This window comes from Quercus lobata, chromosome 12, assembly GCF_001633185.2.
Source record: "Quercus lobata isolate SW786 chromosome 12, ValleyOak3.0 Primary Assembly, whole genome shotgun sequence".
Lineage (NCBI taxonomy): Eukaryota > Viridiplantae > Streptophyta > Magnoliopsida > Fagales > Fagaceae > Quercus > Quercus lobata.
In genome coordinates, this window is record NC_044915.1 from 33205449 (window position 1) to 33224768 (window position 19320).

At 33.5% G+C, this 19320-nt stretch overlaps 2 protein-coding genes across 6 annotated transcripts; one reads left to right on the forward strand and one right to left on the reverse strand.

Annotated features, from left to right (window-relative positions):
* The first annotated feature begins 2455 nt into the window (after positions 1 to 2455).
* LOC115971286 (tubulin beta chain-like) lies at positions 2456 to 5621 on the forward strand. The gene is made up of 3 exons (XM_031091110.1): positions 2456 to 3021; positions 3680 to 3949; positions 4686 to 5621. The coding sequence occupies exons 1-3, from the start codon at positions 2628 to 2630 to the stop codon at positions 5360 to 5362; spliced, it is 1341 nt and encodes a 446-aa protein (XP_030946970.1). The 5' UTR covers positions 2456 to 2627; the 3' UTR covers positions 5363 to 5621.
* Positions 5622 to 5880: 259 nt separating this feature from the next.
* Positions 5881 to 15110, reverse strand: LOC115971188 (serine/threonine-protein kinase BSK7-like). Of its 5 annotated transcripts, none has more exons than XM_031090938.1 (13): positions 14728 to 15110; positions 14381 to 14549; positions 13852 to 13957; positions 13547 to 13767; positions 12960 to 13095; positions 11619 to 11752; positions 11465 to 11513; positions 11103 to 11159; positions 10627 to 10712; positions 8477 to 8665; positions 7926 to 8075; positions 7148 to 7234; positions 5881 to 6669 (listed from the first exon to the last, which is right to left on the reverse strand). In XM_031090938.1, the coding sequence occupies exons 3-13, from the start codon at positions 13937 to 13939 to the stop codon at positions 6424 to 6426; spliced, it is 1443 nt and encodes a 480-aa protein (XP_030946798.1). In that variant the 5' UTR covers positions 13940 to 13957; positions 14381 to 14549; positions 14728 to 15110; the 3' UTR covers positions 5881 to 6423. The 5 variants fall into 5 exon arrangements, with proteins under 5 accessions (XP_030946798.1, XP_030946794.1, XP_030946796.1 ...); XM_031090935.1 differs by having other exon boundaries at positions 6111 to 6669; positions 7148 to 7261; XM_031090934.1 differs by lacking the exon at positions 11103 to 11159 and having other exon boundaries at positions 7148 to 7261; positions 11408 to 11513.
* Positions 15111 to 19320: the final 4210 nt, after the last annotated feature.

Genomic DNA, 19320 nt, shown 5'->3' on the forward strand with positions numbered 1-19320 from the left:
CTGTCAATAAGCCATGTGGCTGCCAACATGTGCCATGTGCTTCCTGTTCCTGCCAATGATTCCCTGTAATTCTTTTACAACCATATGTTACAGGGTTGTATTTGAAAGATGAAAATACATCCTTCTTTTTTTTCTTAATTTCCTCATATATCAGAAAAATGAATGAATTAAGAAACAATGAAAAGGTCAATACCTATGTGTATCAAACTACCAAATTATGTGTGGTCTTGCGCTTTGTTGTGAAATTAAAGAATGACATTATGCTACACAATTAGGAGAAGCTCTCAAATCTCTCTTCTTGTGGGTTAAAAGTAAGTCATAGACCATGATCTCCTTTATAGTACCACTTACCATAAAGGTGCTGTATTAAATTCTAGGAGCTCATAATGAACAAGGGCTGTGTCAAATTCATCTTACTGGAGTGATAGGTATGATGTTGCTATGGAGGAAACATCCCCCAAGCATAATTTGGTGATAATGTAGATATGGACAGCCTACCTAGCATTTGTTATCATACCATTCTTGAGTGTCCACTTGAAAACACTACTCTAACAGCAAGTTCTCTATCACTTAGCTACTGTTTATTTAAGAATGATAATTAGTTAGGTATACAGTGGAAAAATAATAATAATGAAAGAAGAAGAAAAGGTAGTCAGATGTTTTTATAATATTCTTCATCTTTTTTGTTTTTTTTGGATGTATAGATTAGTTGACATGGTTCTTATCTTCCTATTTCTATGTTACTTGTATTGGAGTGCAACATTGGATTCCAACACAAGTAGCCAACTGGTCCTTGTAAAGTGTTGGAAAGAGGGTCTGAAACAAGTCATTTTTGGAGGCGGATTGTCAGGGAACTCTCATGCCTCACATAATTGAGGCTTCATACCTCTTTTTCTCACCTGGTCCTCACATTATTAGATATTACAAAGACGTACCTAATTTGATCCCTAAATCACATATAGAATCTTATAATGACTTTTGTGCTATATTATAGTACTTTATCTAAATCCACTTGATTGACTAAGTTCACCCCTCTTAATGTTTATTACTAAATGTTCTGTTGATGATCTTCACGGGATTAAGCTTTAGTTTTAGAGTGATGCTATGTGAGTACTACAAATTCTATTATGTAAACCTTACCAATTGATGTGACACCAATCACATTATTGCATGTCAATTTGTAAACTTTTTTGTAGAAAATTGATACTGACTAGCATTTTCCTTAGTTTCGTTTCTGTTCAAATATGAACATTTGTATGCTATTCCTATAGCAAGTGCAAAGGGTTTAGAATCAGATATATAATTACTTAGCATATGAACATTGTTTAATGTTCTAGTTCATGATCATGAAGTCAAATTTGATTCAGCAATAGTTTGGTATAAAATTTATTTATATCTTAAATTACAAGTGTTATAAATGCCAACAGATTTCTGAATCATAATTTGCCTTCATACTGGTGCTAGAGCCTAGAAAGAGACCCCTTACGTTGTTGTTTCCCTATAAAATTAAGATTTGTAATTGTGGTAACTGGTCATTCGGTCGTCATATCTTTTTTTTCGTAGGTTGTTCACCATATCCACAATAGGAAAAAGCATAATAATTTTTTGAAAAAGAAAGGATCAAACCAGCATCTAAGCATTCCCATTGGGGTAATGTATAACCCATCAAAATGCAAAGTACGTTATGCTATTAAAAAAAAAAAAAAAAAACATCTTGCATAAATTTTTATGACTTGCTACAGCGGTTATGTAAATATACAATTATACATAGCATTGTGTAAATGTTTTTAATTCTCCTCTCTCCCACAGTAAAATAAAAGACTATTTTAATGTGAGGTATTGTAAAATAAAGAATAGAATGTACGGTACATTATAAAATTGGTTATGTAAAATCGATAAAGTGGTTTTCTTAAATTATTTTTTTTTAATTTTTTGGCTTTTGCATAATAAGTGGATGGGAATGCTTAATAGATCCAATTTTTTTGAGGTCATATTTGTATGCATTGTTGAAAACATCCCACCAATCGGAGCAACATCAATCAAGTGGATGATATTGATTGAAGTGTTGTCGGTCTGCAAATTAACTTCAACTAAAGCTTTTTAAATGGGTTCTTCCTCACTTGATTAAAAAGTTAATATGATGTCTAATCATTGTGGATAAGCAAATCCATGAATAAGTTAGGCATTAAGCATATATGGAAAACCCAATGACAGATGGGAAATCAATTAAGAGGATGGGTTGGTAATTTTCAGCTGGAATAAGGCCATAGGGAATAGCAAGCATCTTGTTGTCACCTTCCATATACAGCTCACACCTCTTGTTGGAGTTTGACATGGCATCCTCCAAACAAACTCACATGAAATTATTAATTGAAACCTTATACTACTATTATTTTTAAAAAATATTTATATTTTCTTTGTGAGAAAGACAGGTAAATATCATGGTCTCCACCTTCAAATTCTATCTCTCTAGCACCTACAAAAGGCCACCATCATTCATTTCCTCCTCACTTATTCACCTACTCTTAAGTTCTCTATATATTTCTCTCTACTTCTTTGGCTTGCTATTCAAAAATCTTGATCATTTCATATAAGTTCACTTATTCATATTTTAAAAGAAAAAAAAAATGAGAGAAATTCTGCACATACAAGCTGGGCAATGTGGCAACCAAATTGGTGGCAAATTCTGGGAGGTTATGTGTGATGAACATGGCATTGATGCCACAGGAAGATATGTTGGTGATTCCCACCTTCAAATTGAAAGAGTGAATGTTTACTACAACGAAGCAAGTGGTGGTCGCTATGTACCTAGAGCTGTGTTAATGGACCTTGAGCCAGGGACCATGGATAGCTTGCGTACTGGTCCATATGGGAGATTATTTAGGCCTGATAATTTTGTTTTTGGTCAAAATGGGGCTGGAAATAATTGGGCTAAAGGGCATTATACTGAGGGAGCTGAATTGATCGATTCTGTTCTTGATGTTGTTCGTAAAGAGGCTGAGAATTGTGATTGCTTACAAGGTATTGCATGTTGTCATTTCTTCATTTATAGGTCAATATATATAAGCACATTTTGATGATACACTTTTTGTTAGATGCAAGAGCACAAATTTAACATACATGATACATCCAACCTAGTGGTATTGGACTGTGTCATACAAACAAACATGTAACATTTTTTCCCCATGCACAAATGCCACATTTAGGTCCAAAATATTAGATGTACTAAGTACTAACTTATAAAGATCAGTGCTGACTCAAGCCCTTGGCAATTTAGGCAATTGCTGAGGCCTTCAAAAATAAAAAAATAAAAAGGCTCCCTAATCGTTCTCCTAAACTATAATGCTATACCTATATAACAACCTAAAATAAGATCTAAATCATACCTATATACTTTTTATTTTGAAAAAGATATTTTCTAGCTAAAAATAATTAAGAAATTTATATGTATTTTTCTCTCTATCCTATTTAGAAAAGTCTTTCATCATTTACCCAAAACAAAATCTATCAATCTTCCCATAAAAAACTTTAAATAATTGAAGTATAAATACACAATATTTCACTTAAAGTCATCACCTTTCAAATCTTGTTGAGCCAGCCTTGACAAAGATATAGACTTAGAAATTCTAAAATTTTCATGGATTGTGTTTGTGTGTGTATGTGTGTGTGTATGTGATAGGTTTCCAGATTTGCCATTCACTGGGTGGTGGGACCGGGTCTGGGATGGGGACACTACTGATATCAAAGATCAGGGAAGAATACCCTGATAGGATGATGTTAACTTTTTCAGTGTTCCCTTCCCCTAAGGTTTCTGACACTGTAGTTGAGCCTTACAATGCCACCCTCTCTGTGCACCAGCTAGTTGAAAATGCTGATGAGTGCATGGTACTTGACAATGAAGCGCTTTATGATATTTGTTTCCGAACCCTCAAGCTCACAAATCCAAGCTGTAAGTTGAAACTTACTATTCCCATGCACATTTTTATGCACTCTATAATGTGTAGCCTTATGAATATTTAGGGGCATTTGAAGTTCTTCGAATAATTGCATTGCTAAAAATAGAATAGTATATATGCCATTTTAACTCCATCTATGTCAATATTTAGTGTCATATATTTTGTTCAGTCATTCTAAGTCCGAAAAAAGGAGAAGGGTTGCAATAGGTTAACAATCAGCGTAAAATTTAATCATTTTATTTAAATATATGTCATTTTGCTTACAAAATCATCCCCATGAAATGAGGGTTTAGAGAACTTGTTTCTTACTCTCACCTATAATAAAAGGGCAATGGACAATGAGCAAAACTTTACAGATTTATAGATATTTATAACTTGGGTTCTCTAGTTGAAATCAACTACATAGCTTTATTAACCAATATAATAGAAATAATATTATCTTTTAATAATAATTAAATTCAACCATGTAGTTCATTGGTCAATGTAACTACATGATTGAATTCAATCAGAAAATCTAAAGTACAACATCTGAATAAATTTATTAAGTTTTACCTTTAAGGCTACGTGGAAACCAATAATGCCTCTCAATTGTCATGAAGCATCAAAGCATGCCCTCAATGATTAGAAAAATGATGTGCGTTACTGTTGGTCCTCTAATATGTGCATGTCTATGAAACCTTAGTACTTCCCTAATAATATTTCTCTACTATTTGCATATTTGTGCCATAGTTGGTGATCTCAACCATTTGATTTCAACAACCATGAGTGGAGTAACATGTTGCCTCCGCTTCCCTGGCCAACTCAACTCTGATCTACGCAAACTGGCCGTGAATTTGATCCCCTTCCCACGTCTCCACTTCTTTATGGTTGGTTTTGCACCCTTAACCGCCCGTGGCTCCCAACAATACCGTGCACTAACCATCCCTGAGCTTACTCAGCAAATGTGGGATGCCAAAAACATGATGTGTGCCGCTGATCCACGCCACGGAAGGTACCTAACTGCCTCAGCTATGTTCCGCGGCAAAATGAGCACTAAGGAAGTTGATGAACAAATGATAAATGTACAAAACAAGAACTCCTCCTACTTTGTTGAGTGGATTCCTAATAATGTTAAATCAAGTGTTTGTGACATTCCACCAACTGGGTTATCAATGTCTTCCACATTCATGGGGAATTCCACATCCATTCAAGAAATGTTTAGGCGTGTTTCTGAGCAATTCACGGTCATGTTTAGGAGAAAGGCATTTTTGCATTGGTACACTGGGGAAGGAATGGATGAGATGGAATTCACAGAGGCTGAAAGTAATATGAATGATTTGGTGTCGGAATATCAGCAATACCAAGATGCAGCTGCTGCGGAGGAGGAGGGTGAAGAGGAGTATGATGAAGAGGGAGTGGAGAATTAAGGGGCATGTGTTTTTTTTGTTCTTTTGGGTATTCTCATGAGTAATGACCTGCACAGGAATGTGTTTTGTTTGAGCATGTTTGCGTTTATGACTATTTGGTTGTGAATAAGGGCTCATGCTTGGTGAGATGAGCTTCTGTTTATTCATGCTGTGAATTTGTGAGTATCATAAGTTATGTAATTGTGAAGAGACAAATGGGGAAAAAATAATTATGTAACTGGGAGTACGAGTTTAGTATATATATCAAAATTTTCAATGACTTGTTATTTGACATGCTTCAATTTGTTTTTTATTTGTTTCTAACCATAAAAGTTAATTAGAAAAAGGCATAGATAGAAAGAGAACTTAAGAACTAACGTGCACATGCAAATCCCGACTATGGTTTCTTACCCCGACTGGTCTACCCCCTCTACCCTTTTTATTCAACGAAGAACTAGGTAGCCTACTAATAAGGTACACAAACTTCTTCGATCTACATGACCAAAATGCAAAACAAAATGATTAATCTAAACATCAACTTCACCATAAAGCAATAAATTTTATTAAAAAGAAACAAGTAATAGAATACAAAAACAGAATTATCAGTCAACATGAGCAGCCATAACCAACTGCACTGTACATAAATTACAAGCATGCCAAGATCTTCTATTCACCCTTTGATTTCAACTTAAAAATAAAAGTTGGATCCTTTACAAACATATAAATCATTCCATAGCATCTCAATTATTGCCCATGATTGTTGTATTTGAAAAATCAGTAAAGAGCATATGAGGCAGGCTTGTGATTACATAATGAGGGAGGTATCCCCTCTACCCCCAGCAAACTCACTAAACCAATCGATCCAATAATGTTGCAAAAGAATGCTTCGAGATGACAACAATGAACCAGACATGCACAGAATTTGATTGGCACCATTTCTCCATTTTGACTTTAATATCTGCTTCAGGGTGTTAAAACCTTTGATCATTTTGTCCAGAAAGTGAGATGCATGTGTCTGTTCTATGATGCTCATCTTCAGGAAAAGAGCAATTCAACAGAAACAAATGCAGCCTTCATAAATGTCAAGAAGCTGCATGCCTTTTATTTTCAAGTACAGAACCCTCTTTGAGAGCTACTTGTGCTTCATTCTCCCTTCCCAGAGCAAAAAGAGCAGCAGCTTGTAAATAGAAAGCAATATGCCAGATAGGGGTTATTACTTGTGCTTGTGCTGCATCATTAAGGGCTTCCTGTGGCATATCGCTCATAAGAAAACATAGGCTACGGCGTGCAAAAACTGTGGGGGAAACCATGGTTCCAACATCAATGAACTGCAAATTAAATAAACAAACTGTCAGCTAAAATGCCGGAAATTCTCCCATGATTATGCCGAGAATTGCAGAGGCCTCTTTGGTTAAGCATCATATAATCTGTCAAACATTTTAGGGGTAAAACTTCAGATTGGCCCAGAAAACATATCAGCACTAAAATAAAAAGAGACCCAACATTATGATTTCCATTCAAACAGTGTATTCTCAAATTTTTTTTTTTTGACACAATAATCTTTTTTCTTCTACTGTTCAAAAGATAAGAGACGTTGGAAGTTACTCTTTTTATTCTTTGTCTGCTTCTGTTTTTGGTAATTCACAAAGAACAAAAAAAAATTGATATTGTTCACCCTAAGGATACACTGATACAATTTTGATATGCAAGAAATAAGATTGCCAATTGTAGACATCTACTAGGAATCCTAAGTAATTCAAAATGGCAATTAATCCCTAAAAAAAAATGGCGATTAATCATTTTGACCTGGGTGTAGCACTCAATTGCAGCTCTGAGATCTTTATGCCGGAAAGCAACATCACCCTTTTTCTTTGAGTTCAATGTTTCCTGCATCTGGTTGGTCCACATTTGGAATGAGAGCTGCATCAGAAAGAAAAATAATAACAATAATAATAAGCAGATCATAGACTAACCAAGCAAAACAGGGTGGCAAAATAAAAGTTTACAATGATATGCATGTAAGAAGCACAATGCAGCTGCAGAATGTGTAGAGAAATTCAACAGAGTTTTACTTACAAGTTACAACATCTATAAGTGGTTGACAGAGAATGTATGATTGGTTAGATTCAACAAACAAATGCACATGGACTAATGCTCAATTTGTAAGTTGCAACTAATCAAGCATGCACTTGCCATAAAAACAATCATACAAGGGAACAAAGCAAAGAACCTATATACATAGCTCACTATTGATTATCTGCCATTTAATGATGTGACTATTCAGTCCCAACTTGACCACCCTCTCTGGTAATATTGTAACAAGAAGATTGTGATTGAGTGACCAAAAAATGGATGGTCAAATAAGAAAGATAAAGCCTAAAGCCAAAAATTTTGTATTAGGATCATAAGTTGTAAAAAAAAATGATATAGTAGAGAGAAACATCTGAATCAGATGGTAATAGATTTTGCCCAGTATTAACACAAGCCCAAGAACAAAAATTTGTAATGCTGATTATGGAAAAGCCCAAATGATTCATACAGATCGTTGAGCAATCCTTTTAAGTCTGATTAACAAGAAACAAACCTCAGTTGCAGCACCCTCATCGTCTTTATATCCAATCTTTTCTAAGATCTCATGTATGGCAGTCAAATCCATTCTTAAGCAAGCCTCAACAAGTGGAGTTAGAGGCAAAGCTTCACCATGTGCTATACCCATCAATACATGAGAAGGGACCTGCAAAAAAAATCAAAAAGTTCATTCAACTTAATTTCTTTTTGATAAGTAAAAAGTTCATTCAACTTAATGAAAAAGTATCATTAACTTTCAACAAAAAATAAATGGGAAGAGAGAAAGAGAGATGCGAAGCTCCTCTGCGATCTGATTAGAGACCTCCCAAAAAACTGAATAACCATTTAACATACACTCCACAAGCAGACGGCAAGACAAATTGATTAATGCCCCTAAGCCTAATCAGAAAGCCTTTTTATCCAAATGGCTGCATTTTCAAATTTTCTAAGTTCTTAAGGGGTCCAAAACAGGCTTTAAAAGGCTAAGTATTTGACAGAAAGGCAATTAGAAATGTTAACAATTTCTGAACAACATGTGCAACCTCTAAAAAACAAAAGACAACCAACCTCAACGTCCTTTTGAAGAGGAATCAAAGCAGCAACTAAAGACTTTGGATTTGGACGCTCTCGGGGCTCATACTGTAAACATCGTGAAGCTAAACGTACTAATTCTGTCCCTTCGTCATTTGAGAATTGGCCTTCCAAACAAGAATCAGTAAGCATCTGAATATTCCTGTCTCGTATTAGGTCAAGTGCCTGCAACGTTATGCAACATTAGATGTGCAATTACATGAAATTCAGCACTATATGCTCAAATGAAAAGCAGAGAATGACCATAAAGGTTCCGAAGAATGGAATTCTTATACTCTCCACCTTCTTAGGAGATCACCAAGCAGCATATAGGAGAAACAACATTCCATGAACCACCAGTCTCATTTTCACGGAAGAAATGTTATTAATTGCTAGGTGTAGAAAATGTCAAAGAGAAGTAGGAAGTGAAGGAGAGAGAAAAAAGGGGGTAACCCACCAAAAAATCAGCACACCCTAGAGGTATTTTCCAAATTTCAAGGTAAAGGACATAATGGTGCTTCATTAGCACTCCTATTAGACATGACAGCCAAAGTCAAGTAATCTAGTAAGTATCCAAAACAGATGTAAACCAAAAACAGGTGCAATTGATGCCTGGATTATTGACTAGGGCTCACAAAGAGTATGCATCTGTTCCATGGTGTACTCTCAACAGTGTATATCTCCAGTATAACTCATTATTTATACAGTTCCCAATTTCTTTCCATCTAAGTTTGCTTCTCATGTGCACCCACATACAACATTTTTTAGTTAAAATAAACAGAATAATTATATTTATATATATATATATATATTAAAAAAAAAAAAGGGACAGCTCTCAAGAGAATCTTGTAGTAGTCTTTCACTAAATCTTAAAATCACCCCCCCAAAAAAGGCATACCTAAAAGAAAGGAAGACACTTACACAGACTGCAATTTTTGCTAAATGGTTTGGTAGGATTTTTATTTTTCCTTTCATTTATAAATTAAAAGCTTGTCTGTGCTTATAATATATGTGCCACTTTATGTCTCTTAAGATAATTGAGTTGTTTGAATCTTGGCAAAGTAAATTCGGGCAACATCGCAATATAGATTTTTGGAGACTTGTGTCGCATTGTTTAATGTGGTGTATTTGGAGTGAAAGGAATGCTAGATGTTTTGAGGGATGCGAACGGTCTTTGCTAGAGATTAAGTCTTTTTTCTTACATACTCTCCTTGATTGGAGTGTGGCTCTATCACATTCTTCTTGTTTTTCCGTTCTTGTTTTGCTTGATCATTGTAATTTTGGTTCTTGATTTTTACCCCCACAGTACATCCCCAATGTACTCGGATTGGCTTTTTTTATTAATAAAATTTTTCGTTATCTATCAAAAGAAGAAAAAAAAAATATATATATATATATATGCCACTGCATCTACGATCAGAAGATTTAATTCCAGCAAAAGAAACAGATGATCTAGCTCACAGTGATAAAATATCAACTTCCAAAAACTTGCAACCATCTGGAGGTAACAAGCTAAAAATCAACCTCCAAAAGCCAGATACAATATTTCTCATTATTGCACCCAGTTTTGGAACTCAATTCCCGGATTTAAATATTTTCATTGAAAGACTAATTCAAAAGTTCTCACCTTTTTTCAGCATTTTATTATTCATAACCCCTTAAAAAATTTTCCTATTGAAATGACGTAATGTCTAATAATGTAATTCACTTTTTGGATAGATTCTCAAGTGCAATGATTCAGACACAAGATGGGTTAAGGCATTTCTTCAGATCATCTAGATTTCAACCAGCTGAAATATCATTCCAGTCATCAAAAATGTATTCCATTCAGCTATTCAGAATATACACACAAAAACTAGTTTTTGTGCCAAAAGATTTGCACTAAAAATCTTATACAATACCCAAAAAAAAAGTTTTTCTTTGATAAATCTCTAACAAATTATCCCCAATGTGGCATGTATAATTTAAGAAGTCTCTATTTGCAAGAACTTACCAACTGTACTATTTTTTTTTCTTGTAGAGAGCCTCACTCTCTCTCAAGCATAAAGTAAATGACATGGAATGTTGATAAAAGAAGTACGCAAGAAACAACTATCATAATGTGCTGACTTTTTTTACCAAAACATACATGTCAAAAGAAGACTTACATGACTTGGAGGTATATGTTTTCCACTGAGAAGATCAAGCAAAAGGGTGCCAAAGCTGTACATTACACTTTCAGGTGTAACTCTTCCTACAGAACAGGTGAGACATATGAATTAACATAAACTTGAGAAATAATGATCATGAAATCTACAAGAATATTGAATGAAAGTATATAAAGAGAGTGGAGTGGATTCAACGAATAACGTACCAATTGCATATAAAGAAAAACAAAAGGAAGAGACCAAGTGCCTTCACCTTTGGCCATTGGAAAGTTGTGTATGCATGAATGTACATCCTCTCTCTCCCTCTGAGTTTGTGTGCGTTTGTGTGTGTGTATTATTAACTTAAATAGAAATTCAAAACCCCATCAAGTTGGTAACACAGGTTTATAATCAAGCTATAGATATCCTATAAAGCTACACTATGAAAAAATAATAATAATCATGTTTACATACGTCTTGTTTGGGAGGGTAAGTACCTGTCCTTAAATACTCAGGAGGAGTAAATGCCAGGTTGGTACTGTAACTTTTCCCATCTCTCTCTCTCTCTCTCTCTCTCTCTCTCTCTCTCTCTCTCTCTCTCTCTCTCTCAGATTGTGTGCATTTGTGTGTGTGTGTGCGCGCGCGCGTGTGTGTTATTAATAACTTAAATAGAAATTCAGAACCCAATCAAGTTGGTAACTCAGGTTCATAATCAAGCTACAGATATCTTATAAAGCTAAACTATGAAAGAAAAAAAATATATCATCATATTTACATGCATCTCGTTTGGGAGGGTAAGTACCTGTCCTTAAATACTCAGGAGGAGTAAATGCCAGGTTGGTACTGTAACTTTTCCCATCTCTACTGTTTTTCATCAAACCAAAGCATGAAAGTCTTGGGTTGCCATCCTAAGAAATAATATAAATAATGAAAATGACAAATCAATTCCCAGGTTAAAAATTTTTTGAAAAAAAAAAGGGGGATTGTGAGTTATAAGATAAAAAGATGCTAACATCATCAAAAACAACTCTATAAGCATTCAGATCATGATACAGAGCTCGTCCTTTGCTGGTGCAATATTCTAAAGCTTGTGCAAGATGTAAAGCCACCCTTAATCGCATCACCCATTTCATAGGTTGTGCTTCCCCTGCGTCATGCAATTAAATATTAAAAGTAAGTTCCAAACAATTCACCTCCTGTGATGATCCAACTGAAACAAAAGCAAACTAGAAAGAAAATCACATACAGCATAGAAGCATAATCAGATTTCACCATACCACTCTGAAAAAAAAAAAAAAAAAGCTTCATAATTTACTTTAGGGGTAAATTACAGTTTTCCTGTTTTCCACCTTGAATTATCATTATCACCCTCTAATTACACTTAAACCCCTAAACTATTGAAATGCACGATCAACCCCCCAATTTAGAATATGTTACACTTAACCCCTACCATTTGTTTTACCATTAAGTTTGACAGAATTTAGCAATGAAGGCCAATTTACCCCTTTGCCATCTGTTTTGGAGAGAGGGTAAATTGGTCTTTCAACACTAAATTCCATCATAGTTAACACCAAAATAGACAAGAGTGAAACAAAGTTATAACTTTGGGCAGTCAACCATGCATCTTGATAGTTCAGGGGGTTAAGTGTAATCAGGGTGAAAGATTATGGTGAAAAAGTGTAATTTGCCCTTATTTTAGTGAAACAGTACTTTTGGGGAAATACTCCAGGAAAGATCTATTTACCTATCTCTTAAGTTCTTTTATACAAAACATAGTTAAGATTATTACAGTAACATGTCGTTTAAGTTACAGGTCACAATTATGAAACTGCCTGTCTTACAATTACAGGAATGTCATAGGAAAACACCAAAACCTTCCTCCCCCCCCCCCCCCCACCCCCCCCAAAAAAAAGGGCTTTCCATTTAATTTCTACAACCCATCATCAAGCCTATGGTTTATTGGCCAAATCACTTAGACCAACTCAGAATGTAGATATTACAAGGGACATATGTTCAATGGCAGACAACTAGACAACAGTCATTTATCTTAATATGCGAGTAGTTGCTTGGTAGGATGAAATATCTATTCGAGGGCACTTCTTCGACGTTACTTTCACTTTAGCTTCTAGGGCCATTAACCTACATACATGTTGCATTATTTATTAATTTATAGTTGATTTAATTATTTCTATAGAATTCAGGCAAGCCATGTCCATGCAGGGAATCATTAAAGGACCTGCTTTTTGCATTTTATAAGATTAAACTTAGAGAGTGGATTTAGTTAATAGATAACATACAATTATATATAGAGTAGTGCTCATGCAACAACACCAAGGATAAGCTTACAAACTTACAATGAAATAAGTGCTTTGCTAATGTATCATTAGGCATATATTCTGCAACAAGTAACCTCTCATCACCGTCACAGCAACAACCAAGTAAATTTACCAGTCTATGGTTCCGAAGCTGACCAACAGCCCTAGCTTCTTCCTGAAGTAGTAAAAGCTCAAAGTTAAAGAGCTAAATTATTGCAAGAAAAAGAAAAATAATACATCAGTGGCAATTTGTACATCCAATCAAATACAAGTATTTGTCAAGATTGTGCTTACATAATATGCATCCAACAAATTAAAGTTTAAACTGGATTAGTTAAGTCACTTAGGCATGAATTTTCAAATTCATTAAGTATTTCAAGCCCCTAAAAGAAAGGGAAAAAGGCAGCTACAAATTACAAACACCTTGATGCATCATATTACTAGATAAAGCATTATATAAAACGTGGTCAAGATCATTCTAGCTAACCTCTTGTGTACTGAGTAAATAAAATAGCCAACAAAGAACATGGTGAAATTTGTGAATGTGTAAGTGGATTAGGACAGCAAAATTTGAAACAAGCAAACATGATATTAGAATCCTTGGCAATCGGAACATATTTATGTACCAAAAATTGCCGGGCATCAGGCCAAGCTGATCTATTGAATCGTTTGACAGCAATACGCATTTGACTTTCAAGCTTCCCTTTGTAAACTACATTTGGAGCCTTTTCACCATGCTCAGAAACTATATTCTCCACCGCAAACCCAGATGTAGCATTTTTAAGTTGATCTATTGTGTATTCATCAAATGTGGGCAAATCACCAACTTCACTCTTCTCCTCATTTTCTGCATACAAACAGCAAACTCACACACTGCAATTGCTCTCTCACAACAAAAGTAACTAAACAAAAAATGTACACTTCCACTTACCAATGCTGTGGGTCTCAACCATTGGTCCATCATGTCCCGAACGCAGACAACACACCGAGAACTTGAACTTGGAACACCCACAGCCCATCCCAATTCCAGAATTTAACTGCAAACACAACTAAGTCTTGAGCCTTCAAACATTACACAAGTTTCCTACAGCTAAAAGACTCCATCCAACTTGACATATAAACCCAACTTGCACCTTCCACTGAACAAGACCCATCAAACAAATTTATACTTGGAATCTGCTATGACATAGAAAAACCTCAAGATATCCATAATCTAAGCAAAGCTCATTTTCACAACAACTAACGTTAACTTTGACATTTCAAGATACCCACATCAAAATTTTGACTCAAGATTCAATTTAGAGCTTCCATAAGCTTCAAACAAAAACCAAAACACTGAACTTAAACAACAAGAACACCAAAAAAAAACATATCTTCATAGTGAAAACTCAAAAAACCCAAGTAAAAAATAAGCAGCAATAGATTGAATACCCAGCATTATAGCTAAAGGAAAAACATACCCTTTAAACTGCTATTGAAGCCTTCAAAGTCAACTTTAGTGTGAACTTAAGCTTCACAGAATTCCAATCCACCAGCTCAAACCCAGCTCTGTGAAAGCTCCAAGAGCTCCTTTATTCACATCAAGCGCACCAACCCAGTAATTAAAAAACAAAAAACAAAGCGTGCGTCCTAGAGCCAATCAAAGAGCACCTTTTAATCAAATCAAGGATCACAGAAACAAAAGCACGAAAAGTATTGTACTGTATAGTATGAATCCAAACCCACCCAAAAAACCAAAAAAAAAAAAAAAAAAACATTAAAAAAAAAAACATAATAAAAACAAACAAAAGATTAAAGCTTTGAGAACCTGTGAGTGAACCAAGTGATTCTTTGTCCTCGTTTCGGTCAAAAGGCATAGAAAGCAAAGTCTTTTTTTTCTTTTTTCTTTTTCTTTCTATTTTGTGATTATATTACTAAGTAAGTATGTAGTACTATAAAAAAAGTGTTAATGGTCTTGTTTAAATCGAAGAGATCTTTGAGCTTCTTTGTTGGGTTTTTTTGTGTGAATGAGAAATTTGAAAGCTTTGAGATTCGGATTGGACATGTATATCGTAGTACAACAACAACATAATAATAATTATTAATATTCTTTTTTCTTTTACTATGTATGCGATTTGCCGTGTCCGTGTGATAAGTGTGACTGTGGGTGTTTTTTGTTTTAGTACTGCACTCCATTTTTCCTATTTCCACCGACATCACTCTTTCCCTTTTCAATTGTCCATACCATTCTCAAATATCCAACTATCCACTTCTGTAAAACTATAATGCCAAAGTTTTTAGAGTAAAATACAGTTAATATCTTGAGGTTTGGGTTAATTTTAGTTAAGTTCAAAACTTTCCAAAACTGACCAATTTGATATGTAATTATTATGAAAATGAGGAGATGAGTAACTGTTAAGGGACCAATTTAGCTTAATTTTGAGAAGTTTAGGACTTAACTGGCATTAATCTAAATCTCAAAATTGTTAACTGTATTTCACCTCTAGAAATTTTAAATAAAGTTCATTAACAAAATCCGAACATACAGGATTTAAAATATCTTGTTCATTCCTATCAATATATATTTGATCTTTACATGTGATTTATAATTTTCTTTGACTTGTTACGTACTGATATATTACATGGTTCATATTTACCTTAATCATGTTATTCATTGTATTATTTAAATAAATTATATGACTATTTAAATAATTTGTGTGATTAAAAGTATACCCAACATTTATTACTTGATAGTTTTGTAAGAAAAATCAATTAAAAGATTTTCTTTGTTTCTAATGCTTTTCAATTACAAAGAATCACGTTTACACATTAATTTTATCAGTTACTAAGCATTAAAATTCATGAGTGAATTGCAAGAATCCAGTGTATTGTAATTTATTGTTTTATGTAATCGATGTATACAATATTCCTTTTATATGAAGATAAGATGTGAAAAAAAAATGATATATGCAATTGTTACACATAATAAAAACCCTACATATTATCTATTTGGACCATTGCTCTCACATAAGGTTGGATAATGGATCCTATATTTAAAACCCACAAGGGAGAATCATGGAATCCATAAATGATCTACCTTAAAACTAAATTTATTGAGTCTCATTTATACTATGTATCAAGAGTAAATACTATTAAATTTTAGTATTTTTTTTTTCCTTAAATCTCAGTTTGTAAAGTGTCCTAGGTTGACAATTTAATTTCGACCCAACTATGCATCAATCTTAGGTGGGCTGAAGTGAAATAAAATGTTATTTATTAGACTTTCTGCCCATCTTTATTTTCCTGGCCACAAGGCACTAGTTGCTTTAAATCGGTGATGTTGATTGTTGCCATGTCAACACGGTTTTCTTGTTGAAACTGTAATTTATTCTTTCTGTTTGGTTGGTGAAATTTGGGTGTGTTTAGATACCACTTATTTTGTTAAAATTGAAAAATTATTATTAAAAGTACTGCAGATAAAAGTAAAAGTTAGTTGAAATAGTATAGTAGGGCCCATAAATAGTGCAAAAAAATGCAATTGAGCCCATAAATAGTAGTAAAAAAAAGCTAAATAGTAAAATAATTTTGATTTTTCATTCTTAGCCAAACACACGCTAAGCTCAAGAATTATTGTCCTCAACTCCATTTAATAGTGTGCTTTATTAAGCTGGACTTTTTTCTATGCTTCATTGTGGTAATTAAGTTGGTAATTTTCCATTCCCTTAAATGCTTTACGAAAATACCTTTAAATAAAGTCAATGCTTATATTATAGGCCGATAAAGAAGACACGGATTAAGGTCTAGATGATACATGTAGTATTATATTTATTGTCAAGTGGTATGGAGTCAATGAATTCATAGCAAATATCCTTTTTTTTTTAATTCAAAACAAAAAATAACGAAATGGATCAAGTGTATGTAATCACTTACCACACTGGCTGTGTAGCGATCCAGCAGCTCAAATAATTGTAAAAAAGAAGACAACCAAAGTAAGAGAAAGATGGGCACCATGCCATAATTCAACGTTAAAAGAACGGTACATTCGATTCAAATAGAATCACATTACTTTCTGTACACAACGGATCAAAGGTCATTCATTATAAATATTCAACATTCTAAAAGTGGCATGAGACATTCAAATTACTTGCAAATCCTTTATTTTTTCCCCCTCTAAAGGCAAAAACACTTATATTTAATGAAAAACAAAAGAAGTGGGCCGCTCCGTCCTTGCCCCCGATATTACAATTTACAAAAGCATATGCCCAATCGGACTATATAATGTGCTAAAGGCAAAAGCTCGCCCAATTGCAAAAGGGGTTGGCTGAAATATTGATGGAAACTTCCTTTTTCTTTTTCTTTAGAAGACAGTAAGATGGAACTTGATGACATAAAGAGGCATTAACACCCACTGTATCAACTATCAAGCTGTTCAAGTACATTTTATCTTTTTTTTTAACAACACTTATCATTTAAATAATAATAATAATGGAATTACAAAAGCGATGGATAAATATCAATGGACTCGAGAATAAACTTCATTTTATTTTTTTTCTAAAAAAAGACTAGACGAGGGCGACCAAAGTGGCTTTTCTACTTGAGCATTATCATAGATTCATAATAATATTCTATCTGTTAGGTCTAGGCTATAAGGGGAAACTGTGAGCCATAATTGTATATGATTCCCTTATCTACTATATATCTATCAAAATATATCGTAAAAGGAAATTTAATTTAGTATTGTTTCAACAATATTATTAACTCTTTAAGCCTTTGGCTAATGCCTTCCCTCGTCCACCGTCAAATTATCCAAAAAAAAAAAAAAAAAAAAACCCAACCATTAAAGAAAATCTACTGCTGCTTTGGCTTGCTTGACTTTTTTTTTTTTGGCACAAGGAACCTTTCTTAAAAATTTTTAAAATATATATTTGGACAACTTTCGTTTATGCTTTTAGATTATATTGTTCTTCTGTTAACTCCATCCATACATATTTCTTCCCTATGAAGCTTATGTCCCGTTGAGCAATACATCGGTGCAAGACATCCAAATTTGGGCAAACATAAAAACATGTCAATATTTGGTAAAAATTGCATATAAGATGATCTAAACCCAACAACTGAGTTCTTCCGGCCAATCATCCAATGTACATATTTTAAATTTCTTAAAGAATGTACACAATGTATATTCAACATACATAATATTTCAAATAATGTACACAAATTTGTTTATTTAACATACACACTTTTCAAATAATGTATATAATTGTGTACATTTAACGTATGCATTTTTTTTAAAACAATGTATATATTTTTGTACATTTAATGCACACATTTTTAAATAATGTACCCAATTTTGTATATTCAATATACATAGAGATTCAAATAATGTTCGCGATTATGTATATATAACATGCACGTTTTTCAAAAAATATACTTAATTATGTAGAGGACTCAAATTTTCAAATAATGTACACAATTTTGTACATTTAAAATACACATTTTTTCAAAGAATGTGCATATTAATGTGCACATTTTTCAAATATTTTACTCAATTCAATGTATTCAATATATACAGTTTTCAAAAAATGTACACAATTATATACATTTAACTTACACTTTCTTTTTCTTTTTCTTTTTTTTCATTTTTCACCACTGCATACCCTTGGTGTGATAGTCACTCCATAAGTATAAGTGTTTGTAGGATGTGGAGGGAAAAAATCGGGATTTAAGTCTCCAGGAGAGAACTTCACACACACATATTCTTAGATTAGGCTAAAGTATAATTCTATCTTGTATATATATAAAAAAAAAAGGTACACATTTTTCAAATAATGTACATAATTGTGTACATTCATATGCCTTTTGGTTTGCTCAATATTACGTTACATTGTATTTTTTTTTTAAAGAGTTTCAATCTATGGCGTCTGCTCCTAATGATATTACGTTACATTATATTAACGTGCACATTTTTCAAATATTTTACTCAATTCAATGTATTCAATATATACAGTTTTCAAAAAATGTACACAATTATATACATTTAACTTACACTTTCTTTTTCTTTTTCTTTTTTTCATTTTTCACCACTGCATATCCTTAGTGTGATAGTTACTCCATAAGTATAAGTGTTTGTGGGGTGTGGAGGGCAAAAATCGGGGTTTAAGTCTCCAGGAGAGAACTTCACACACACATATAATTAGATTAGACTAAAGTATGATTCTATCTTGTATATATATTAAAAAAAAGGTACACATTTTTCAAATAATGTACATAATTGTGTACATTCATATGCCTTTTGGTTTGCTCAATATTACGTTACATTGTATTTTTTTTTTTAAAGAGTTATAATCCATGGCGTCTGCTCCTAATGATAACTTTTTATCATTAAACCAAGACACCAATCAGTTTACGGTGTAGGTGGGGA